At 32.5% G+C, this 26,897-nt stretch overlaps 3 protein-coding genes and 1 long non-coding RNA gene across 4 annotated transcripts; all 4 read right to left on the bottom strand.

Moving 5' to 3' along the window:
* Positions 1-443: 443 nt before the first annotated feature.
* Positions 444-1,932, bottom strand: LOC128032496 (uncharacterized). The gene is made up of 3 exons (XR_008188735.1): positions 1,893-1,932; positions 1,337-1,423; positions 444-547 (listed from the first exon to the last, which is right to left on the bottom strand). It is a non-coding gene; the product is annotated as an uncharacterized LOC128032496 (long non-coding RNA).
* Positions 1,933-10,507: 8,575 nt separating this feature from the next.
* On the bottom strand, positions 10,508-13,062 carry LOC105799836 (laccase-17). The gene is made up of 6 exons (XM_012630593.2): positions 12,881-13,062; positions 12,642-12,793; positions 12,300-12,544; positions 12,077-12,205; positions 11,015-11,980; positions 10,508-10,926 (listed from the first exon to the last, which is right to left on the bottom strand). Exons 1-6 carry the CDS (start codon positions 13,007-13,009, stop codon positions 10,796-10,798), a joined length of 1,752 nt encoding a protein of 583 aa, XP_012486047.2. The 5' UTR covers positions 13,010-13,062; the 3' UTR covers positions 10,508-10,795.
* A 1,754-nt stretch (positions 13,063-14,816) lies between these two features.
* Positions 14,817-16,909, bottom strand: LOC105799838 (aspartic proteinase PCS1). The gene has a single exon (XM_012630596.2). It carries the CDS (start codon positions 16,510-16,512, stop codon positions 15,181-15,183), a length of 1,332 nt encoding a protein of 443 aa, XP_012486050.1. The 5' UTR covers positions 16,513-16,909; the 3' UTR covers positions 14,817-15,180.
* Positions 16,910-22,713: 5,804 nt separating this feature from the next.
* LOC105799837 (amino acid transporter AVT1D) lies at positions 22,714-26,772 on the bottom strand. The gene is made up of 11 exons (XM_012630594.2): positions 25,759-26,772; positions 24,999-25,267; positions 24,686-24,900; positions 24,557-24,580; positions 24,292-24,472; positions 24,000-24,219; positions 23,777-23,912; positions 23,521-23,686; positions 23,390-23,433; positions 23,245-23,307; positions 22,714-23,155 (listed from the first exon to the last, which is right to left on the bottom strand). The coding sequence occupies exons 1-11, from the start codon at positions 25,941-25,943 to the stop codon at positions 23,063-23,065; spliced, it is 1,596 nt and encodes a 531-aa protein (XP_012486048.1). The 5' UTR covers positions 25,944-26,772; the 3' UTR covers positions 22,714-23,062.
* Positions 26,773-26,897: the final 125 nt, after the last annotated feature.

Below are 26,897 nucleotides of genomic sequence, written 5' to 3'. Positions count from 1 at the left end.
AAGAATGTAAAATACAACTCATAAATATTTTTGTACAATTTTTAATGATTTTCTAAACTCAAAACAGGGGACACCAAAAACAGTTCTGACCCTGTCTCACTAAAATTCACATATCTTAAAATATAAAACTCCTTTTGTTAAACCGTTATTTTTACATGAAAATAGACTCAACAAGCTTTAATTCCATATATCATTCACCCTCTGATTCATTTTATATCATCCTAAGTGATTTTTCAAAGTCACGTCACAGTGCTGCTTGAATTCTGTTTCTTTGCACAATTTTATCCTTTCATGATTTTCATGCATAATTCATCACCTAGACTTTCATAACAACAAACACCTTCATACTTAACCATTTTAATGACCATACATCATCAAATGCTTACACATCATTCATTAGTAAAATCATAATTACAAACATGCAAAATAACTAAATTCCTATACATGCCATAACTCAAACGTGTTTTATCATAAAATACCGAGCAACTGTGGTTGATAGTGTGGACGATCTCCGACTTCTTTAGGATCCTTGAAGTAGCTTGCAATACTATACAAGGAAGAGAAATAAAAGAAGTAAGCATAAGGCTTAGTAAGTTTACTAGCAAATAAATAACAATACTTAACTCAAATAATTAAACTTAAATGTCTATATCTCTAGTTTACTCTTTAGTTAATCTCATATTAGTTCTCTTGCTTGTTTACTTAATATACTTGTGTTCATAACTTACTCTTCTCTTGCTGCATCGTCAAATATCAATTGATAATATAATAAGTTCGTAACTCTTAAAACTTACCTGAGCTTGCCATTTGTGTTTTTAGTTGAACTTTCCTGAACATGATTCGTTTATTAGCCCGTTGAGCTACATTGGAACAATAAGGATACTCGGGTCTCTTCTGATAATAACATGCCAAAGCCATGTCCCAGACATGGTCTTACATGGGATGTTCTCATGTCGGTGCCCATGCCATGTCCTGACATGGTCTTACTGGGACCTCTCATCTCGGTGCCAACGCCATGTCCTGACATGGTCTTATATGGGACCTCTCATCTGGTGCCCATGCCATGTCCCGCACATGGTCTTACAGAGGACCTATCATCTCGGTGCCAATGCCATGTCCCAGACATGGTCTTACATGGGACCTCTTTACCCAAATGTCATGACATTCGTATCCAGTACCATCCTTATGTATCAACGGGGCTTTTTAACTTTAATTCTCTATCGTTTCATGCTTGGATCATCATCAAATAAATTCATAAAATAAATTCATAATTGCTGGAAAATAACAGCATTAATAATAAATATTGAAATATTGCATTTATTTACCGTAAACTTACCTCGGTATCAAATATAGTCCAATTCACCAACTTAATCTTCAACTTTATTCTTCCCTTTGTCTAACCTCGAGTTTCGTTCTTCTTGATCTAAAATAGCAAATTTAACTTATTTAATACTCACATTCATCAAAACAGCCCTCGACTCTAACTTTTTCAAAATTACAATTTTGCCCCTAAACTTTTACATAATTACATTTTTGCCCCAAGGCTCGGAAATTAAACTTCATCTCTTATTCTTATGTTTTATGACATGCTGAACATTTTTCCCTTCTATGGAAACATCAAATTCTCACTCTAACATGTACTTATGAACATTAGGTATTTTTACCGATTATGTCGTTTTACTCGTTTTCGCTTAAAATCGACTAGCAAAAGTTGTTTAACATAATTTCTAGCTTCATATTCTATCATAAAACATCAAAATAAACACTTTTCACATATGGGTATTTTTCCAAATATAAACCCTAGGTTAAATTATGGCTAAAATAAGCTAAATTAAGCTACCGGGATCTCAAAAACGTAAAGAACATTAAAAACGGGGCTTGGGATCACTTACTATCGAGCTTGGAAGCTTGAAAACCCTAACTATGGCTTCCCCCCTTGCTGATTTCGTCCTAATGAAGAAGATGATGATTTTTGCCATCTTTTTCCCTTTTTAATTCTTTTATTACTAGATTACCAAATTGCCCCTAACTTAAAAATTTTCTATTTCACTTATCTCATGTCCATTTTTGTCTACCAAGTTACCAATGGTCTAATTACCATATAAGGACCTCCAATTTAAAATTTCATAACAATTGGACACCTCTAACATGTAGAACTCAACTTTTGCACTTTTTATAATTTAGTCCTTTTGACTAAATTGAGTGCCCAAACGTCAAAATTTTTCAACGAAATTTTCACGAAATCATTTTGTGAAATAATAGACCATAAAAATATAAGAAAAATAAAATTTTCCTCATCGGATTTGTGGTCCCGAAACCACTGTTCCGATAACCTAGAATTTAGGCCATTACAGTTATCCATTTATCGATATTGCTCTTTCGATAATTCAGAATCAATAAAGATACTTGGATTGCTCGGAAAGCTCATACAACGCCATATCCCAGATATGGTCTTACATGTTATCACATATCGATGCCACTATCCTAGACAGGGTCTAATACGAAATCATATATGATGTCGATGTCCCAGACATGGTCTTACACGTAAATCACAAATCGATACCAACGTCCCAGACGTGGTCTTACACGATAACACATCTCGGAATCCTATGTCATGACATATGTATCCTATACTATTCCTATAGTTCGTACGGGGCTTTCGGACGTCATAATTCAATCAATTCCAGCTCGAAACACGTCATTCCGTGCTCAATTCAATTCGGCAATATGTATATAAATACAATTCAATTCGATAATATATAAAACATATACATTTGAATTCGAGAACATTTATTCACTTATGAACTTACCTCGTACGAACACGAATAGACCAGAACGACTATTCAATAACTTTCGACTTCCCCCGATCCAATTCCGATTTCTTCCTTTCTTGATCTAAATTAATACAAAATTTACTTATTTAATCACTAATTCACTCAATATAACACAATTTACACATTAGGGCAATTTTACACTTTTGCCCCTATACTTTCACATTTTTGCAATTTAGTTATTATCACATAAAATCACAATTTCATAAAATTAAACACAAACCCAAGCTAGCCGAATTTTATTATTGCCATAACAGCCCAAAATTTTCATTTATTCACACTTTTACCACACGATTTATCTTTTTTCTCAATTTAGTCCAAAATTAACATTTTTACTCAAAATCACTTTACCAAACATGTAAAACTATCATCAAAATTTCATATTTAATCGTCAAATATCAATTAACACATGTATTCAACAATGAAAACTATCAAAATCTTTAACAGTTTCGAAATCGGAGGTACGGGCTAGCTAAATTACGAAGCAACGATCTCAAAAACATAAAAATTATCAAAAAATCAAGCAAAGAACTTACCTTGATCAAAGATACAAGTGCCGAATGCATGAGAGCTCAAAAATAGTGTTTTCTTTCTTTAGAAATTCGGCATTCACCAAAAAGATGGACTAAAGTCATGTTTTGGTTTACCATTATTTATTTAATTACCAAAATGTCAATTAATAAAACATAAATAAAACACTTAATAGTTGTCCATATTTGTCCACTCAATTATTTAATGGTCAAATCACAACATAAGGACCTCACCTTTAATTAACTAAAGCAAATAAGCACTTTAACTTATAGCATGCTACTTTTCAAGTTTACGCGATTAAGTCCTTTTTATTGAATTAACCACTCAAACGATAAAATTTATTTATGAAATTTTCACACGAACATTCTATCATACTGTAAACATTAATAAAATAATAAAATAATTATTTTGACCTCGGATTGTGGTCCCAAAACCACTGTTCCGACTAACCCTAAAATCAGGATATTACACGCTCTCTCTTTCAGGAGCCACCCATCTCTAGGAATTATCCATCCACCTCGTACTACCATAATAGAACGGGGCTCACGATACACGTCTTGCACCTCTGGCATGTTCTTTCTTATGGAAACCCTCCTATAACGGCTTACCATGTCATGCTAGCGAACAAGAGGACATCCACTATATATACTCCCCCAGACGAGGAAGAACGGATCCTTTTGGCCTCTCCAACAACCTTAGAACACATTCTCCGCTTTACCAGGTGAACTGACCTACTTGTCACCACCATTCCCTCCTCCTTGACCTCCTCTTTGTTGTACACAATATCAACAATTAGCAAAGGTTTCTTGTTGTCTTAAGCTTGTGAAATGTAGTGCTCAGTCGCTAGGATCCATACCTAACTGACATTTCTTTACAAATATCTCTTCCCAACACAAGATGAAACTATTCTTAATTACACTCACTACTTTCATTTTTAGTGTCCTCTGTACCGTACATGACTTGAACCACCACCACAGTTAACGCAATGCCTTGTATAACTTAATTGTTATAGTAAATTTAAATAAAAAATTAATATCACAATTTTTTTATCATGACATATTTTGGATTAATATTTGATACACTAACACCAGATAAATTTATATGTTATCAATAAACCAGGTGATGGTACATTATTTAAAATTTCTAAAAATAAATTCATTCTATTTTAATTTTATCATAAGACTTAAATATTGTTTGATAAATTAAAAATTAAGTGCTAAAAATAAATTCATGTTTGATAACCCATTGAAGAAAAAATAAATTGAAAATTACTATTTCAAAGATTTAATTTTTAAACAGTTTGGTAATTCATGATATAGAATTTTTAAATTTAATTTAACTTCTTTTAACGTTATAGTGACCTTTAAATACTTTACCTTTAAAATTTTAATATTCACATTTATCAAATAATTATAATTATATTAAAAGCTTAAATTTAATTAATATACCAAACAATTTTATAATTCAAATTTACTACTAAGTATTGATAAATGCTTAAAATATATTACAAGTCCTTGTACTTTTAGAAAATTCAGAATCTAGTCATTGTAATTTTAGTTCTCGAACCCATTACTTTTTAGATTTTAAAATTCAAGTCCAACTATTAACACTATTAAAATTATTTTGTTAAATTCAGGTTCATTACAATGTCATTTTTTAGTTACATGGCTACTAAGTGAGTATTTTTTTAAATGTTACACTAACAAATTAAACAACAAAATTAACAATGATAACCGTTGGACTTGAATTTTGAAATCAAAAGTAGAGGAACTAATTTCTTAAAAATAAAAGTATAAGCACTAAATTCTAAATTTTTGAGGAGTATAGGAACTTATGTCAAATTTTAACCAATTTAAACTTCTTTTACACAACTCTTAAAACTACTCATAACCCTTCTAACTCTTACATATAATGACAACAATATCGATGTAAATCGAGTTAAAACTTAGTTAGCACAATTTAAATTATTTAATTAAATTATACATTTGTAAATGACCGGTAGTTGTAGGTTGGAATCCTACTGGAGGAGCAATGCATGAAAAATAAAATTGTATGTTCTTTTTTTATGGATTTAGGGGTTAAAATGGTATTAGTAAGAAACTAAATTGAAGCACATTTTAGGCATGCTTCAAATCTAAGCCCATTGTTATTTTTTTCAGTCGCCAGTGGCCCCATTGACAGCGGGTTCAGTCCACCAATTCATATCCACCGACTCAAATATGATAAACCCTCATCATAAAATCCAAATAAAAATTATCTCCACCAAAATCTTAGTATAAAAAAGCCCAAAAACGGGCGGTCGACATTCAAAGTAACTAATATTTCCCGCCCAAACGCCGACCCAAGTCAGGCGCCGCCCTATTTGAAAAATGCCCCCATGAACACATAACGCGGCTCATTGTAAGCCACGTGTAATTTCATTAACTTCCAGTCATCATCCGCCACGTCAACCAAACCAATTCTTGCTTAGCTGTCAACAATCCCCCTCGCGAGATCAAAATTGGCCAATCTTTTTAATTTATTATTTATATATTTATATATTTCAACAGCTTAAAAAAAAACCGCCCACGATTCCACGAACATTCCCCATTTTTTTTCCTCTCCCACCAAATTTTCAAACATTCAAAAAGTTATACGAAATTCAATTCCTTATATATATATAGCGGTTTCAAGTCTCTAGATTTTTGCTTTTTTAAAAGTTTTTAGAGTAATGGAGAGAGCCGGCTTGATAGAAGAAGGATGTACGACACCGAAGCATCGAATTCCGGAGGCATTCAAATGTCCGCCGCCGCCAAGAAAGAAATCACAAGGCGTAGTAAAGAGGGAGCCACCGAAGAACGGTTACTTCCAGCCGCCTGATCTCGATGCTCTTTTCACTATGCAGCCTAGACGAGAAGCCTTATGGTTCAAACTATAAAAAAAAAAACTTTTTGCATTATTGGCTTATTTATTTTATTTTTATAAATTCCATCCGTAAATATATGATTTAGGATGATTAGAAACTAGTAGTGTTATCTATTTTCTTCAAATTTCTAATGTAGAAGCATATTAAATTTATTTGTATGAATTTTATTGTCTTTGCTATCGTTTCGGTTTCTATTATGTCATCCAATTTTGTTTTGTTTCCCCTTTCGCTATTTGTTCTTTTTTTTTTCAGTAATTTTATTACTACTTAAATTCTTTTTCCGATTCAATGACGTAACAGACTTACACATTTCTTGTTTAATCTATGGACTTTTTAACCTAAAAAAGCTTATCTTTCTTGTAAGGTGCTAGCAGAATTAGGCCGACTTGTTCCACCCATTTTGATTATGATACTAATCTTGTTAATAATTTTAGCCTACTTTTGAAGCTATAAATTGCTGATTTTTTTAAATTTTTGTCCCATATAAATGCTTACCTTTGAAAATGTTTATATTCCAACTTTTAATTCTTCAATATTAGGGTTGACCTATTATTCAAAGATTTGTTTAGTAGTGAGATGAAATAAAAGAGAAATTGGTGGAAGATATTAGTAATTTCCTGTTGTTCAATTCAAATATTGAGGAATGTGGGAATGAATGATTGAGGGTTGTCAGGGCAATGATTTTCCCGCTCGATACAATAGCTGGCAAAGCTGGAATTTGAAACAAAATGTGAAGTGGTGTCAGTGAGTGAGGATGGGATAAGTTTATGATGTTGGGAATCCAATGCAGCAGGTTTTTGCGTAAAACTTAGCCAACTGCAGCAGCATTCCCACAGCACAGTCACAAATCCCCTTAATTGTACTTGATGAACATGGTTAATTTTGATGCGGAAATGGTAAGAAAAGAAAAGCTTGCATTTAAGCTTTTATTTGTGATTTTCTTTTCTATCATATTTTCAAACACAAGGGTTTTATCATTTTTCAGATTCCCTTGAAGTTTGCTTTTAGAAATATAATCATCTTTACCTCTCACATCAATTTTATGAGTTTCTTGTTCATTCACGATAGGAGTAAAATAACGAAGATTTAAAACATGGTTAACTGATTATTCAAAACAATCTGATTTAAGATTTATTTGGGTTTAAAAGACGCTTTAGTGCGATATGTTTCGAAAGCTTCATATTTCAAATGTCATACCAGTCCTTTTGGACTGCATGTTTTCAATTTGGAGATTGTAACGGGAAGGAGGCGACCAATTTTTGCTTGCTTGCTCTCGGCTCAATTTTTTATACCTTTCGTTTCGGATCTCGTCTTAAATCCCATTTTATTTAGAAATTCAATACTCGAACCCATCCTTTGTTAAATTATTCTTTTTTAAATCTTTGGCTTTCACCGATTTCTACCCAAAATATTAAATAAATTTGGTATTATATTAATTTTTATAAAGAATGAATTATAAAAATAAAAAATATATTTCAATTAAAATAAACAAAAATAGTTAATTTTTTATAGAATCTAATAAAAGTTTAAAAGTTAATTATAAAATTAGAAGAGAGATATTTTGGTAATTTTCTTACCAAGATGATGTGTTTATGTGAATTGAACTGAATCAACCAGCTAGATTAGGAATCAATCAACGTATTGGTTTAGTGAGAGATATAAAGTTGGTTGGCCCATGAATCAATATAGATATGTTTAATGAGACTAAAAAATGAATTGAATCGATTTTTTATTTTTTTATATTTTGAAATTTTTAATTCCAAAAAAATTGGTTTGATAAAAATTCAATCCCTATCTGATCTCATAATTTGTTAATTAAAAATTTTCATTGTCCCACTTTCCCCTCATATTCGATTTTTTTAAAATGAAAAAGAATCCACTTCTATCGACTCAAAATCCATCGAGTTGGCGTAATTTTGCCGTTAGATCTTAGTTGATTCCATTTTCATCCCACTAATCTTCTTTTTACTATCAGGGTAAATTACACTTTTTCTTACTAAATTTTTAGTAAGTTTATATTTAGTCACTTCAGAAAATTACAAAATAGTTATTAAACTATTCAAAAGTTTTCATTTTAATTATCAGGCTCTTAAAAATGCTATTGCATGACCTTTTTACTTGCTACCTCTACACCAATTAAAAGCTCTCATTTCTCTTCTATTCTACAGTTTAATTTTTTTTTCATGCAACAACTTCTATTCTACTTCCGACAATGATTGTCATATTGACTTGGATCTAAGGTATGTTTGCCCACTATTTAATGGGTATTGATTTACTGTACAAATCATCAAATCGTCGCTTAGAGCTCGTAAGCCGGATCTTTTTATTAAAAAACTTAACAACTCAATGAATTAAATAAAAAATTTCGAATAACTTAGTGACCATTTCATAATTTTTTAAAATTGAGTGATCAAAATATAAACTTATTAATAATTTAGTATTCTTGAATGTAATTTACTCTTAATATTATTAAAGCTTTTTGGTTTTTCTTACCATATATTCCAAGAAATACTTTTTAATTTCCTTTTCTTATTCAATAGTAATCTTTTCTACGGATTAAATAAAAGGTTTATAACTACCTTTTAATAATGTCATCTGCCCATCACATATTAATATTTTTTTCCTTTCCTTTTATTTGGCTTATACTACATTTTCACTTTTTACATTTTTATTTAAAATTTTAAATAACTTTCTTGATTTAATTCATAATATTATTATCATATTTCGAGATATATTTATTTCAGTTTTTATTTTTTAAATTAAAAGTTCGAAAATTATTCATTATTTTAATTTTTATTTGTTTTGATTTAGAGGCTTTCAACATTTTCCATTTAATATAATAAATAAAAAGCTTAAATATACGGCCTTTTCCACTTAAATACTTAATTTTCTTTTCTTTTTTTTATCAAAATGGTATTTGCACTATCGATCCTTCTGTTACATGTCGTTTAAAAACTTCCTGAACTAATCAAAATTTGATACGTGGCATATTTTAATTATATTTTAAAATTATAAAATTTTGAAATAAAAGAAATAAAAATAGGAAATGGAAAAATTAATAATAATTACAATTACCGTAATTTAAATTTACCCCATACTCAAAAAGATTACTCATTCTCGTTCCTTACTGTTTCAATTCTCATCAGATATCGTGTACCAAAAAGAAAAATTGTAATCAGATATCAAACAATCCATCGGCTTCCATGGTTTAATCATCCAATTGAAAATATAAATCCTTTGGTTGTTCTTTATTCTTCTTTTTCAATTTTGTTTCTTGAAACCCTAGGTGTTTCAAATAGTTTATTCGTCTTGCTTAATCAATTTGAGAAACCCTATAATCCCAAATCGATGGAAAAAATGATTTCCTCCACCAGAGATACTTTCTATTTTACACAAGAGATACATAAATAGGAGAAATGGCTTCCTCCCCGGAGATACCTTGAGAATAAAGAAGAAGAAGAAAAAAATACTTTTTTTTTGTTTAACCAGATTTCAATCTACAGTAACAATAAATAAGCTTTGAATCAATTTGACTTGAGCTTCCAGTCGGTATTCTCTTCAGCTCCAACTTTGTTCTCACTGCACATACCTCAAATCCTGTGAGTTGATACAAAGATAATATGAAACACCTAAACCCTAGGTTGAAGAAAGAAGAGAAAAAAATGTCGTGAGAACAAATGGGATGGGATGAGATAGACATTTAATTGTTACTGAGATTAAATTATCTTTTAAATAATTTAATTTTAATTTTATAATATGTATTTTAATATTTTTTTATTTTCATAATATATATATTTATTACTATTGGTTTAGGAAAAAATGATATAGTTTAAGGCTATTTTTTCTTTAAATTTAAATAAAATTTCATAATTATAATCAAAATATTTAAATAAGTACATAAAATAATGTACCTATATTATAGTAAATTTAATATTTTCATTTATTTATATAATTTTCCATTAGTTATAAGTTTTACTATATACAAATATTATTTTTATTTTTATTATGATTTACCTAATGAATTAAACGTAAACCAATTATGATCTTGATTTTTAACAGTAACCCAATAGATAGGTTTCTCTCTTTTTTGAGTTTGTGTGTTAATACGCATACATATGTATGTACATTTTTCCATCGTGTATCCAGGACTTAGACATGAAAACAGGCAGAAATAGCCACTATATATAACCATATACTAAAGCAAAACTCGGTAATGATTATGGAAATCTGGACAAGTTAATAAGAAAAAGAAAAATTGTATTTGTAGAAAATCTATATAATGTATATAGATCCTTTCAGACATCATTAGTTGTGATGGTAGTGCATTACACAGCCTGATAATCTATACCAAAATCTGCACCAGTTCTTGTTCTGGCGCTGTATATATGGAACCCGAAAACAGTGAAGATCTGGGGGACCTAACAAGTGCTATATCGTTTCGTATATAAAGTGCATAGGAAAGGAAATAAGAGAATATAGTGGAAAATTGTATCGTAACATGGTAAAGACGACAACGATGGGTGGGGTTTCAGCATTTAGGAAGATCGGCAGGCGGAGGTGGTAGCTTCTGTTTGCGCCCTTTTCCGTCGTTGACCACCCAAGCCATCTTCAAGCCCCAGCTTGTGTGTACTTCCAAATGGCAGTGCATAAACCAAACGCCTATTCATGCACCATTTAACATTCTAAGTTGATACAAAAGAATTGCAAATCATTAATTGAAAGAAATGCAGAGTTATAATTAACTCACCTGGGTTGTCTGCAAGGAACCGAATGGCAACCCACCCACCAGCTGGTACACCTACCGTGTTCCTCTCCGCAGGGTCGACGAGATTGAACTTGGCCGGATCCTTTTTAGGATCAAAGTTTCCAACACCTTGACCCAAAACAAAGAAGTTGAAGCCATGAAGATGTAAAGGGTGGCTTTCTGCACCAAGGATGCTAGTATCCTGCATCACCAACTCCACGCTAATGTTAAAAGGTAGCGCTACCAACTTGGTGCCACTGCTCAACATTATGTTTTTGGGTGGTGTGCCTGTGTAGTTGAACTTGAAAGGTGGGTTAGTTGGGAAGTTTGTGGTGTAAACACCCTTTGATTTATTAAAGAAGTGAGCTTGGAGAAGAGCAATATTTGGTTGCACAAATGAGACATTGTTAACTGCTGCTGCTGGCCTGGTGTTGTTGGGACCTTGGCATGTTTGGTTTTTTGAGCAAGGGAGTATCCCTAGCCCCACCGTGAAGAAGAACCGTCTATCAACATTTTTTGGGACCTTTGCCGGGAATTTAGCAGTGGCAAGACTGCGGAATTTACGCTGGAACTTCATAGCATAGCTGGAGTCATTGAATTGTGGAAGTTTTGCTTTTAGCAGTGGCAAGTTCTTGTGATTAGATTTTGAGGCTGAAGCAGATTTCTCATATTCCAGAATTCCAATTGTAGTGGTATTGTCGAAAGTGGCAGGGCCCGTGGCATAAGGCCTAGCTGACATTGCAAACTTGGCACTTGGGGTCTTGGATTTGGCCCTCAGAAGGACATTAGTGGTCTGCCCTGGAGTGATAAGCACAATACCCGTTTTGAAGGGTTTGACGTACACTGCATCGGCTTCTACAACTGTAAGGGTGTGGTTTGCGACTCTGAAAAACAGCTCGTCGTTGAGTGCAGCATTGACGAGACGGAGAAGATAAGTTTTACCGGCCTTCACCTTAAGCTTGAATGTATCTGTATAAGTTTCGTTTACATGATTTTAGTATGTCACTAAATTGGAACCTTTCCAATAGAAATTGACAATGTTGTGAATGCATGATGATGAGGTACCTTTTGCTGAGCAGTTGTAAGAAGGCCCCGGAAGACCGTTAATGGTGAAGGCATCCGAGATATTTGGTGCTCCTCCGGTTGCCATTGCCTGGTTGATAATTGTTTCGGTATCAGCTTTCCACCACTCCCCTGCAATTCGAGGCAAAAACTCAAACAAATCAATTAGAGATGCAATAAAATTATTACTGTTATAGTGGCTGATATGAGAAATCGTGTCGGTTACCGAAAACGATGGGAACTTCTTTGTAGGGGTGGGGAAATGGATAAGAGGCATGCTTTTTGGGGAGGATGACAATAGGTCCATAAAGAGTAGCTCTTAGCCAAGAGATGTGAGCATGCCAAAATAACGTCCCTCTTTGGCCGGTAAGAGTGAAATTGTATACATAGGATTGCCCTGTCTGAATCGGACACTGTGTGACATAGGCAGGTCCATCAGCCCATCCACTCCTTATCTGCCGGATTCCATGCCTAGTTTCACAAACGAACCGCCAACATTTTTACACTAAAATGCTAACCATTGATAAATGAAGGAAATCAGTAGGATTAGGGAACTCAAATTTCATACCAGTGAATTGTGACATTGTATTTAACATGGTTAACCACCTTGATCAAAAGGCGATCACCTTCCCGTGCTATTATCCGAGGCCCCGGGAATTGGCCATTTACTGTCACAATGTTCTTCGTTTGGCACAACCTTGTCACACTCTGCATCTTAATCTGCAAACTCATAGTAGAAATGTTAGGCTAAGCTATAACCAAACTTAAAATTGCAGTATCAGAAAAGGGTAAACAAAAATTACTTACATCAAACTTGTAGTGCCTGGTAATGCCTGCATGTTTTGCAAATGCCAAATCAGATACTAACCAGACAACAGACAATGCTAGGAACAAAGCCCTGAAAATGTCGGATGATGTAAGAACAAGTGAAACCATGGTGTGTTTTCTGTTTTCTTTAGCAATATATTTTGTGAGATATGTAGCCAAAAATGTTTGGATGCCGAGAAAAAAAGGAGGAATCAATCAGTTTATATAGTGGGAGAGGACTGACTAGTTTGTTAATTAGGTAACTAAGTTTCAGATAATCCCCTGTTAGCTTATAGACAAGTTTGCATCTTAAGCAGCAACTTACATGTCTGGTCCGAAAGGCTGCTGGTGAATCACTTTAGAGTGAGGTCCAAGCCAATGAACAATTTCTCTAATGTATTAACAGTAAATTCCTCATCTTAAAGTTCCAAAAATTAAGAAAAATTTTGGAGCTGACATGAGGTTGATGAACAATAAAATGATTTTGGGTGTGGGATGATTGTTTTGTTTTGTTTTTAATATTTAAGCCAAAATTATTTGAGTATAAATAAAAAAAACTTAATTGTACTGTTAAAAATAGAAAAAAAAGGGGAAGGATTTGATTAAGCTAAGGGGGGGGGGGGGTTATTGTGGGCATGGTTGCTTGGTAGCCTTCAATCTCCAACCATTAATACTTGTTAATGAAGCCAAAACAGAAAGAAATTGTATTATCTTTGTTAGCTGTCGGTTGTTCCAAACTGTTTAATCTCTAAGTTCCTTAACAAATTCTGATTGCAACATCACTTTCACTGCCCCTTTCTCTCAATTCATCTAAATTTCTGTTGCCTTCATTGATGACTACATTTTAGATTTGAAAACTAAGTGGGAATAAACTATAGATTATGAGCATTAAATTAAGTGTTTTAAATAAGAATATCTTTTTTAAAAAATTGATATATTAACATCTAACTTTTTAAAAATTGATCGATAGAATTAATGGATGAAACTCAAATTGTAATTCCAATGTTTTTGGGTATTTGAGTTAAAAACTTAACCGTGTTAATAGAATTATGAGAATGTAAAACTATGGGTTAGAATATCTAATATGTTATATTATCTTATTTAGTTCATTTAGCTCCAGTACAAGTGTTTGGTTAATAGAATCTAAGATCACCTAAAAACAAAGTATACTAAATTGTTGTTGTTATAAAATTTATTAGGCTAAATTATAATAATTATTAATATATACAGTAAATGTAATAATTTTAATTTTAAGGAATGAAATCTACTATTCTACTGTTAATAAAAAGAAATATTTATTTTTAATTAGATTTAAATTTTATTTGAAAAATTAAATAAAAATAAATTAATCTAAAATTTAAGATTATATGTAGTATTGAGATTAGAATCTATATTCTAACAATTATAAAATAATCAAATATTAAGAAGTCAAACAATGTTAGATATAAAATGGGATAAATTCCAAAACAATATGTAAACTATGGTTTAATTTGTAATTACATATATGAATTTTGATTTTGTGTAGTTTTGTACATGAAATTTTAATTTGATCAAAATTTTGAAATTATTAGCACAATTATTGATATAACAACATTTTATGTTTATATATTGCATTCATGAATAATTATATTTAGCCAATATAAAATAAATTGATGTATTTATTTATTTTTTAATGTGCATGACTAAATCAAAAAAAATTTCAAGTATACATTTGAACCGCAATTAGAGGTTCAGAGTGTATAATTACACCAAATTAGAATTAATGTATACAATTGTACATTAAATTAAAGTTCATGTCTAATTTTGAGATTTATCCCATATAAATTATAGTTAAAACGTAACATTCAACCTAAAAATGATATAAATAGCGTTTTTAATTGCAACATTTGGGCCAATTAGACTGTGCCTATCAATCCATTTTGAGCCACTACAGGTAGAACACAAACCAGCATATTGGGCTAGCCTTTCTTTATTAGTGTCACACTTTATAAACTTGTCCCATGATCTCCTTTCTACATGGTCAATGTTACTGGTTTAATGGCAGCATTTACTTTGTAATTGGGATTTGGAAAGAGCAACAATGAAAACAAATAGAGTTGCACTTTATAATAAACCTGTGAAATTTTGAGGTCATAAACATAAAAACCCGTTGTACAAATTGGAAGAAATTTTGCCTTCCCATCTCTCACTCCCCCTTCATCAAATTGGTTGCAGCCTCTGATCAAGTTGATCATCACATGGCTAATGTTTTAACCCTTTGGAATTGAAAAGCACCGTGTGTATTATTGTTGTTCCTTTCCCTAGAGGCCCACACCAAATCTCTGCCTCGCCAAATCACACCGTACTTGAGCCAATCCGATCCTTGATTTCTCAAGATCAAATTCCATCCACACGTTTTGTTGCTGATGATGCCCAATCACATAAGCCTCCACACCCAACAGATCAGAATTCCCAAAACTCAGGCACCACACCGAATCATTCCCTCTTGTTTCACCCGGAACCCTATACAAAACCCGATCACCCGACACCACCATTTCCGCCCCGGTAAATACCAAACTCACCGACGGCAAATTTGGTAGCCGGGTTTTACCCAGTGGTACCCGGTAACACAAATCCATTGCTCCTTGGAACACAAAATTCGGATCCTCCAAAACCCTTAAAACCCCAGCCGTTTGATTCAAAAACTCTCTTCTTAAAATGTTATAAACGGGTCCCAGTAAGAAAGTGAATTGGGTACCCGAGTCAACCATGGTTTGACCTGCTCCAGTATGATCCGGAACTAGAACCGATTTCGGAATCGGTAATAACTTACCCGATACTTTGATCCCTTGCAGCTGAACCGTGTAAGCCACCCGATCAAAATACGGCAACGGTCGGGAAATTTGGACCAACGGCGTGTAGTTCAACGGTGTAAGCCACGTGACATTGGAGTCACCGAGTAAGAGGAGACCCGACAAATCGGAACCCGAGATGCAATACGAGAATTTGGGGAATCCCATTTGGGAAACAAAAGAGAGGGACCCACGGTTCATGCCCATTAACCCGGTGGTTTTGGAGTCTTCGTCGGCGTTAGAGCTGAAAATAGAGTCCATGCAACCGAAAACAAGGCCCGAGATATTGCCAGATGACCCGAGATGGAAAGTATCGGAGGCGAGATTTCCATCGGAAGATGAAGCGTCGGCGTAGGAAAGAGTTGCGTGGCAAAGGTTGTCGGAGTCGCATGAAGGTGGGATTGGAAAATCTTGGGTTTTGTTTACGCACGTCGGAGAAAAACAAGGGATTGGTTTGTACGAGGTTGATTGATTCGGGTTGAATATTGTCGGGTCTGGTTGGTTGTTTCGGGTTGTTTGGTTGCAATGGACCCAAGAGAGCTCGCTTCCGGTGTCAAGAACCATGGAAACATTTTGCGGTGGAGTTCCTACTGTTAATGAGACAATGAGGCTAACGTTGTGCTGAAACTGAAGCTTGCTCGGAGATCTTAGGATTTGAGTTTTAAGGGGGAAAATGAAGGGTGCTGGTGAAGAAGAAAAACAAGAGCGAATCTGAATAAGAAGAAAAAACAAGAAAATTCGAAGGTATAGGGTTTTGAGAAATGGGTTAGACTTAGAATTGGAGATGATGTAAGATTTCATGATGTTTTTATTTTAGTGTCTTTTGACCAACAGCTTTGCTCTTTAAATGTCAGGAATGGAACATTTAAGTAAAGGTTTTGGAAGTTGTAAAGTATAATTAGATGAAAATGAAGATAGAAAGATGTGTTTTTTGGTGACAAAGAAACTGGTTTTCTTGGAAGATAGGGTAAGGAATTTATTTTGAGTGCAGTGAAATATTTCAAACATGGAACTCTGGTATGAAAATAAGAAGCTTCTTCTTTCTTTTTCTGTCAGTTAGCTTCAGAAAGAATATCTTGAGGCTGGCTGAGATATGCAAACTAGAGATTACATGGTGGAGTGGAGTGGGCGAGACGGTGCCGTTCGGAATGTTTTCGACCCGACACTGCTTAACATTTCCTGTTTTGTTTGTTGATGTGTTGGCCCGCCATGAATTCCCAAAATTTTCCTTTTTTTTTTCTTTTTTCTTTTTCCAGTATTTGATCAAGACTGATCATCCCCTTTTATTTGAGATATTAAACCATATTGTCTGTATTTAAAATTCTTTTAATCACATTCGTCTAGTCACTAATGTCTCATGTACTGTAGGCTAAAATTTTTATTACTTTTTAAGTCTTTAATTACAAGGTAAATTTCCCTTTATTTGAATCGTGCATTCTGATTAAAGCACCTGATTTCTTGTCTTCTTTGCATTTCATTCCTTCATTCCTTTGTTATTCTTAGTCTCGAATTGGTGCTTTTGCTCTCCATTTCCCCGATCAAACTTGCTTACCTGACATTGACACTGGTAATATTCCTTTTTTATATAGAAATAAAAAATATAGAATTTTTCTGACAAATATTCAAGTGTATTTATGATACATATAGATGTATATGAAAATTATTTATTTATTTATTTTTTAAATTTTGACAACTTGTTGTTAGGACCTACTTCTTATCAATAACCTAGATCTTGTTGCGGTGTATTTGTGGCTTGTGTTTCACTGAAGGGTTAGTGGGTTCTTTTAGGTGATAGAATCCTACTGACATATACAAATAGATGTGAATTTTTCTCATATTATTTCATACTAATGATGACTTCTTGATTTGATGAAAGGTATAATGTGGCTTTCTTAGGATTTAATTTAAAATGAGTGTTTGTGGAAGATTTTATGTTATTGGTTAATATATATTTTTGTTAAAGACTTCAACGAGGCCTTCGTTTCATTATAATATTGAAGTTTTAAGAAGTGATTATGTTGGAGTTTTATTTGTGTAAATTAATTTGAGTTGAATTAATTATCTAGAGTTGAGTACTTATAATAATTTATGTTAATGACTATGGTTGAAATACATGAATGTGAAATCTCCTGCAACTAAAACACTGACAGAGACATGTAACCAAAAACGAACTTGGTGACAATAAGAGGACCAAGGAACATGAATCCTGCAGTTATGAAGTCATAGGAAAACTGATTTGTCTGGTTTCCAGAAATCAGTAAGAAAATCAACGATGGAAAATCAGTTAATGCAAGGTATTACGGTGGAAAGGGAAAAAAAGTAGGATTAAATTATGTAAACATTCACGTGCATGAGTAGTACAATAGATTCTTGGATCCAATTCCTTGCATATGGTGTTTAGAAACATAGTTATCAGGTGGTTGCACATGCTGTGCTGATTATTTTACAAACACATGGTCGTGGTCTGGGGGAGTCCACCTCTCTGGTTATGGTAACCCATTCCGCCATGCTGGGATTTGTTTCACTTTTATATCTCAGCGACGACGTTTTAATGGAAGAAAAAAGAAAATTGAACGTGGACTGTAAATAAAATTTGCTTTTACTCCAGGCTTGTCCAGGATTTCAGTACAGAACATATAATGTCTTGTCAACATAAAGGAAACGTAAAATGTTCCCTCACCATTAAGCAGGAGAATAGTTGATCATGGAAGCGGCTCACCATCATCAAATTTATACAACATAATGCTTAGCTCATATCCTGACATGTGTTTATGAATTTGAACTCATCCACCTTAATCCAACGGTCATTCATCGTTCAAGGCACATTTTGGTGCAAATCTAACGGTTACCTATGAGCACCAACGTAACATTTTGGTTTATTTGCAAAACATCACTTCGTCCTTTATTGGTTTAATTGCAATTATAGGATCTACCTTTTCCAACTTTAGCGATTATGCTTAACCACATATTTAGACCTTTTACAAGTTAATTTATACCCCACTAGTAAATCGTATTCTACTCTCAAATTTTCTTATTTTTCAGTGTCTAATCAATTCTTTACTATTATACAATTAAAGAAAAAGAAGGGAGGAAAAGAGAGGAGAGAAGGAAAGGGAAGAGGAAAAAAATTGGTAAAAGGTTTCTCTCAATTTTGATATTAAATAAATTAATCCCTTTTAAAAGGGACTAAATAATTGAGCCCCTATCAATTTAAAAATGAGCAACTAAGGACAATTAATCACAACATTGACTTTTTCCGTCAATTTATCCTACTATTGATAGATATAATAACAAATTTAATCTTCAATGTTTATAAATTAAGTTGTTTTGGTCACGATTCTAAAAAATCAACAAAATTTAAATGTTGAGGGTTAAATTTATTAAATTTTTTAAATTTAAAACAAAATTGACAAAACATTTAAACAGTGAGAGCTATTATACTAAATCAAAATCATATGAGCGCATATTTTAACATGTATGTGTATATCTATAATGTTTATATTGTTTTTTATTTTATGTTGTGCTTTAATTATTATTTTTAAATTATTTTTGTGGTGCCTTTTATATTTTAGGGTTCATGAAGACAAATCTACTCAATGTTCATAGTTGCCTTTGCTAAAAGAGTCAATTCAGAGTGCATCTAAAGGATGATTTGCACATCCATTCACAAATTGATTTATGTTTCCTACTTAGTCGATTTGCAATATTTTATTTTGTTTGTTTTAAGGGATGATATTTGATGCACTAAATTTATTTTGTTTATTTATAACATGATACATCACCGTTAAATAAATTTAAAAATTATGGATGACTTATAAATAAGCATTAATGATTTTATTAAATATAATTAAACACTAATTAGTTCTAACTATTATAAATATATATCAATAACTATTGGAGGTAAAAGTATTACAAAATCCTCTGTACTATACCACGAATTGCATTTTAGCCCTTCTACTAAAAAATAAATAAATTAACCCTTGTATATTAAATGAGTGAGCAACACAGCCCCTATATTAAAATTGTACCGTTAAATGTTTTTGATGTTTATATATAAGTTATAATAACAAATTTAGCCTTCAATCTTTACATATTTATACAATTTGACCCTACTCTTTTTATCGGAAGTATATTAGAAATATTTGAAACTATTTAGGTTAAAGAGTAAAACGGCTTTAGTAACAAATTTAAACCAAAACAATTAAGCCCTTTTAAAATTTAAAATTGTCAAAATTATAAAAAGAAAATATTATTTTTTTAAAATAATAATATTGACCTAATAATAGAGCAGGGTCAAATTTTTTAAAATCTTATAACTGTTAAATTTTAAATTTTAATAAATTTAGAATTTTTTATAAATTTTGTTTATAATTTTATGATTTTTAAATAATTTTAAAATTTAAAAGTGATTAGTTGAGTTTTCTAAAATTTGTTACTAAGGCCTTTTTGACCATTTAGCCTTATAAGTTTCAAAAATTTCTAATTTACTTCCAATAAAAGAGTAGGAGTCAAATTGAATAAACGTGTAAAGATTAAGGGTTAAATTTGTTATTATACCTTATATATGAACACCAAATTTTAACGGAGGGATTGCTTTCTCACTATCTAATGTATAGGGACTAATTTGCCTATTGTTTCAATAGAGGGGTTAAAATGCAATCCAAAGTATAGTATTGGGGGGGGGTTGTGGTACTTTTACCAATTTTTTGATTTAGGGTTTAGTAGATCAGTTCATGGGTTGGGCTACCCGTCTAGGCCCGAAGGCCCGCTCGAAATTTGGGAGGATTTTGGTAAAATTGTTATGCCCGAAAAATTGGCTTGAGCAAAAAAATAAACATATTTAAAATATGGGTCGGGCTCGGGCTTGAACATCTAAGGCCCGAGAGTCCGGCCTAGCCCAAGTCACTTTTAAGTTATCGTTATATATTTTCAATACTATACTACTCTAATGTAGACATTAAAATAATGTTAAGATGACTATATAAAAATTTTCAATAAATAAAAATTATTAAATATTAAATTAAAATAATATAATATAAATATTTTAAAAATAAAAATAATATGAGTGGGCTTAAAATGGGTTTGGGTTAATCTTTTACAAATATGGAAAGGCTTGGACAAAATTTTAAGCCTATATTTTGAGTTTAGGATTTACAATTTTAATATTAATTTATAATTAATTATTATTTTATTATGTTTAAATAATTTTTTAGTTTTTAGTTGTAAATCCTCCACTATTTTTTGTTTTATTAAATAATAATGTATCATATTATTATTCATTTATGCATGGAACTAAAACACTAGTAATGCATCAAATATTCTCTCTATTTTAAAATTATTCAAAGATTTTGATGTATCCAGAAAAAAATATTATTCTTTGTTTTAATATTTGTCTCATATTCACTTGCTTTATGAATCTATTAAAAATTGTACATAAATTATTATAAATTTAATTTAACAATTGAAATTTTTTATTTAATAAAAATTATTTAAAGTTAACTTTAAATATTATATGAATTATATATATATATATATATATATATATATATTGAAAATCCTTGATGTAACCACTAACCAGGGTGGAAATGCTAGTTAAAAATAAAAGAAAAAACAAAAGGATAAATTATACATGGCGACATAACTATTAATAAGTTTACACTTTGGTTATTTAAGTATGAGAAATTACAATTTCATCCCTCAAATAACTTAGTAAAATTAAAATTTTTATTTATAGATGTGATAAATCTTATAAATAAAAAATATAAAATGTAAAATTTAATTATATAATGAACAACAAATATTACATTGGTTAGTTTAAAATTTTCTTCATATATATTATAGATAATGAAGTGTAGGGCTTTAAGGAGCCTGATGTAACATGTTAATTATATTTGCTAATAAAATCATGAATTTTAAGATTTAAACTTGGGTTACCTTTTGCTAAGAATACATCTAGTTGATTTAATAAATAAATCTTCCTCTAATTTGATTTTTATATATGGACTTGTTAATTGAATAAGAGATTTTATATTTCTAGAACAATACTTAAACTCGTATAGTACTTTTACTAAGATAATATTGAATGTGATAGTTTTAGCCTGCATGATTTGCTTATTAGAGTAACTCAGTCAGCCGATAGTTAGTATGTTAAATACAATTAATCTGTTCATGAGTCAGTTGTTAGTCTTCATGTACACAGTATATAAGTTGATGAAGATAGAATGAATTAGGTTAAGCAAGAAAGTTCATTCAGCAGTAAATGTTTGTTCTTCATTTAGCTCATTTCTTCTGTGTTTTCATAATTTTGTTCGTTGTTGAGGCTGCTTGAAGCCTTTGGGTGCTGTGCGGAGTAGGCTTGAGGTTGCATTGAAGCCTTTGGGTATTCACAAAGCAAGCCTGTGGTTAACTTTTTCTTAAGGTTACTGTTAAACTTTGGCCTGCAATGCAACATGCAGCAACAGCAAAGCAGCTTCAAGTGCAGCATTGAAGCTGACCGAATGCAACAGTAGCTTGGTCCATTTTGTTTCAATGTAATTTTGTTTAGTTCACTTGTGACTTATTCAAGAAAGTTGGTAGGATTAGTTCTTGATGTAATGGCTGATATGTCAGCTCATTTTGTGTGTAACTTAAGTTTCAAATTAGTCATGTATTAGTGGGGGCAGTTAAGCCATTAGGTAACTGTCAAGTTAACCTTGTAACTTATGTATATTTTCAATTTTTGAATGAAAAGTGGTTGCTCTTCAGTTACAAAAATTTGGCTGCTGTTTTTCTTTCCTTTTTGCTTCGATTTCATTGCTTCTGTTTTGCTATTTTGTTTTGTTCTAATGCCATTGTTCCAACAGTTACCTAATTATAATACAAATTAGTGGCCATGGAAGCAGATTAAATAAGTACATGACTATACAAATAACTAAACAATAAATTGAAAGAATATAAGAGAAAAATAGTCAATCAATTAAGATATAGGATTACAGTCATCTTTTCCACACCAGTGATGGGGAATAGTGTTTCTTAATATAAAATGACATTCTGAATACAGAGCCATGCACAACTTGCATGTTTTTAATGTATGTTGCTGTAACACATTTGACACGGTATTAATTTGCTGATATATATATATATTAGCTTTTGAAGCAATAAATACTCGATTGGCATTTGACATGGACTGAAGAATTGCCGCAGGAGAAGTGCCAAAAAGACGCTTAGGACCAAGCTTATGAGCTGACACCTGAATGATTAAGCAAAACCTCATGGAATTGTGACTTTGGATATGGGAAACTGGGGTTTATTTTCACATTTTAAACAAAGATGGAATTCAAGGCTAAAGCAGAGCAATTGAAACCCCCTTTGATCAGTTTTGGCCAGCTATTCTTATGACCGCTGAATATGTGCCATCACAAGCAATCAACAATCCCAGCACAGCAGTGCAAATGCAGACTGCCCTCTGAATGGTACAAAACATTAGAGTCAAATAATTTGTAAACATATACATATAAACTAATCTTGGAAAGCTGTAAGTAGGGATATTCTTACTTGTAAATTGGTTAATCCACCGCCACGTATGCTGAGATAACAGGCACATGGGAAGATAATAGTCTGTATAATAATAAAATATAAGATCAAAATACATTACCTTTTTAACTGTCTCTAAGCTAACTAAAGAACAATATGAACTCACAATTAGCATCGTAAGCAAAGATCCAGCCAATGCCATGAGAAAAGCTGCAGTAAAGAAAGTCGATAAATGAGCACGTACCAAGGCAATATTGAACTGTAAATGATCTAAATGTACTTTTTATTTATTTTTACCGAAGAAGGGGACTTTCAATGCAACAACTAAAGTTGAAATCACTAAAGCAGCTCTGATAAGTATGGAACCACCATAAGATGTCAACCATGTCGTAGGTACAAGTTCTTCTAGACTCAATGCAATGGGAGTGAGTGTCAAAGCGTACTTTGATATTGTTATAATTACCTGACCAAAACCATTTTACATTTCAGCTCTTGGAACTGTAAACAAGCATGAATATATAAAAGAAACTAAATAGCAGATTTACATACGTACCACTGTCCAGACAGCGATTTTAGAGGCTGCAAATTTTGTTGGCATGTTTAATGTAAACTGAGATTCAACAGAGTCACCAAATATCAGAAAACCTGAGATTGCTGCCCCAGTGGACATGAACCAACAAAATGTAATGCTGAAAGAGAAGAAACTGAAGTTAACAAAGTTCATTATTCCCACAGGTTTTGTTCATACATAAGATGAAGGTGAAATTTTAAGCTACCTGGCTATAAGTACGAGTGGAAAACGTGATGGTTCTTTCATGGAAGTATATATATTTGGGAAAACCGAATGGCCTGAATAGCAAAAACTATATATACCAATTGAAATGGGTATATTGGCGAGGTTAAGAGTGGTTCCAGCTCGAGGAAACCCGACTTGATCGACAGTCCCAACCCATAACAAGCAAATCACCACTAAAATTGATGCTCCTACTCCACCAACTAAACATTTAAAAGATTAATATCAGCAGCCCTCATAGGTTTAAAGTGGTTTAAGGATGATGAGAAACCAACCTGAAAGGTATGATAGCAAACTAAGGTCTCGTAGCCAAACAGTTGGGAGAACAATGAGAATTCCTATGATAGCAAATATTTGATGAGCATTGAGATATATTCCGCCGAATTGTATGCTGGTGTTTGGGAAAATCGTGGACAGGTTTTCGCTCATGATTATTACGTACTCCACGCATGCTGCCTACATATCAGAGGCGCTCTTTCAATTATATATACTGAACCATGATAGATCAACAGAAAAGATGAAAGAACTCGTTGTACTTACATATAATTCTGCATACAAAGTTACCTGCATTTCATAAATTAAATAGAAGAAGCGCTTGATGTTAGTGTCACTGTCAATGCAAAAAGAACATAGGACAATTCAATTTCAACATGCGCTTATCACACTTACAGCTATAACTAAGCGACCGGTTATACCGAAAGCAGCCTGTCCGATATCTGGGTATGTTTGTAGACCTGGAGAGCTTTCTAAACATCTTTTTAATAGAATCCCAGTATAACAGGCAATGACACCAAATATTAAGAGCAATGTGGGGCTCAACCACCCTCCTTCTTTAACAGCATAAGGTGTTGTAAGGAGTCCTATGCCGGTCAGAACATTGATTCCTTGGTAAACAAAACAACAATGAGAAAGCCTTTACACTGAAGGATAAAAAAACAGCATGCATTGACACATTGACAGTAGATAATAAGTTGTTCAGTACCATTAACAAGTGCTTGCGTAAATGAACACTGCTTCGGTGATGGCATTGATCTATTGACAGATATTATTTGCTGCGATTCTGGGAGAGTAGTGGCCGGCACTTCTTCATCTAAAGTTCTTTCAGAAATGAATGGTTTACCGAGGGAAGTCTCATCATCGCTACTTTGATAGCCGCCAAATGGATTAGTGCCTGTTAGTCTGGTGGTGTTATTTCCCTTGGGGAAACTATTGGATAGAGGACTAAGGCCTTTGAACATATCCATTGATTCCCTGCATGTATTCAACCACGGCAACATATGTAATTCAGGTTTTTTGAAAAGGATTTTCATTTTGCTCTTTTATAAGTCAGTACTAGGTTTAACCACACAGCAAGAGTATATCCGTTGATTTCTAATGCATGTTTTGCCTGATTCTGAAGGTTGCATTTTATAAATAAATTTATCGTCATTTATTTATAGGTCCTTCAATTATTGTTTATTTTACTAAATGATGAGGTGGTTTTTTATGGTTAATTGATAGTATATCAAATATTAACCTTTAAAAAATTAGCAAAAATATATGTGTTTCAATTAGTTGTATATTAAGTTATTGACAACTATTATCTATATGAATTTTGATTAATAGTGTAAAGCTTCGATTCAGAAAGATTTTTTGTTGTCGATCCTAAGCACATTAGTTGTAAATTGTTGAATAACAACGCTAGCTCTAAGCATTGGAAATTGAGAGAGGAAAGGGAAAAGAAAAAGAAGAAAGAAGAGAACCTGTAGCTTTGAGGCCATGAAGGTGAATGGTTTAGTTGAAGGCAATTAGGGGATGAATTTGGAGATGGGGAGCCTGTCTCAGATTCTGTACTCTCATCATCCTCACCATTATCAACGTTAACGCATACCCTTTCATCGTTTGTTTGGAATGCATCATCATCCCCTTCCACATCATACCCTTTCATCGTCTCTTAACACTATATTCCCAACTCAGAGATACAACTAAGTTTTTTTTTTTTTTTTTTGAACAACAAACATACAACTGAGTTAATTACCCGTCGCGGGAGCGTTTTCTATGATGGAACCACAAACAAGAAGAAGAGGTTGCTTTGGTTTCTTCTACTTTAGTTTATGATGACGCCCGAAAGATAAGGAGATGACAGAATGTAGATGTCCTTAATGCTATAAACTTCTTCGTGCATGGAACCGCTGTCATTGAATAATATATATATTTATTGCAGGTAGCTTACATAGAAACCATGTATTTTAAGGAAATCCCAACTTGTGGGGATTAATATTTGTGACGTTGGAACCTTGTTTTTCCCTCTTTGATATTGGGCTGTCTTTGCTTGGGAACTAGGGAAGTTTGTAGTAGGGAGGATTTATAAGCTACATTTGTTGAACAATTAAACTAATCAGATATACTAATCTAAGCAAATCCGGTTCTAGAAATCATGATAATAAATTGCAACGCTCTTATCTTAAAGAAGAGTTCAATCAGGTGAAGTTTTTCAAGCCTGGAGATTTGACCCCGAATTCCATCTCCAAATTATATACAATTGGGCCTTCTGTATCAACATTTATCTTCTCATCATCTATATTATCCAATTTTTATATTACATATATTTTCATCACCCATGTATATGAAGAATGTTATTTAAAACGGAGATCATGGCATTTCCCGTTTCGACATTATTACAAGAATATTCAAAATCCCAGTATGATCAACACGTCATATATAAACCACAAGGAATTTTGGCTGTCAATTGGAAGGTTCTTGGTTTCTTTAATCTTTTCTTTTTCCTGATAAATTGCAACATTACTTGCTCAAGCCACCAAGCTTGAAGCATTTGCAACTATATAAAAATGGAGAAATCTTATTATAGAAACTGAAACTGTTCCATCAAGTATAGAACGAG

The sequence above is a fragment of the Gossypium raimondii genome, chromosome 9 (genome assembly GCF_025698545.1).
Source record: "Gossypium raimondii isolate GPD5lz chromosome 9, ASM2569854v1, whole genome shotgun sequence".
NCBI lineage: Eukaryota > Viridiplantae > Streptophyta > Magnoliopsida > Malvales > Malvaceae > Gossypium > Gossypium raimondii.
This window is presented reverse-complemented; position numbering and strand designations above follow the sequence as displayed.

What these genes read in the sequence shown, in the direction of transcription:
- LOC105799838 (XM_012630596.2), bottom strand. Translation starts at nt 16,512, where the DNA reads ATGAAATCTTACATCATCTCCAATTCTAAGTCTAACCCATTTCTCAAA.
- LOC105799836 (XM_012630593.2), bottom strand. Translation starts at nt 13,009, where the DNA reads ATGGTTTCACTTGTTCTTACATCATCCGACATTTTCAGGGCTTTGTTC. An exon ending in AGAAGTTCCCATCGTTTTCG is followed by an intron (nt 12,206 to 12,299) that starts GTAACCGACACG and finishes CTCGAATTGCAG; the next exon opens with GGGAGTGGTGGAAAGCTGAT. An exon ending in TTACAACTGCTCAGCAAAAG is followed by an intron (nt 11,981 to 12,076) that starts GTACCTCATCAT and finishes AAACTTATACAG; the next exon opens with ATACATTCAAGCTTAAGGTG.
- LOC105799837 (XM_012630594.2), bottom strand. Translation starts at nt 25,943, where the DNA reads ATGAAAGGGTATGATGTGGAAGGGGATGATGATGCATTCCAAACAAAC. An exon ending in TTTGCTATCATACCTTTCAG is followed by an intron (nt 24,220 to 24,291) that starts GTTGGTTTCTCA and finishes TTAAATGTTTAG; the next exon opens with TTGGTGGAGTAGGAGCATCA. An exon ending in AAATCGCTGTCTGGACAGTG is followed by an intron (nt 23,687 to 23,776) that starts GTACGTATGTAA and finishes GGTTTTGGTCAG; the next exon opens with GTAATTATAACAATATCAAA.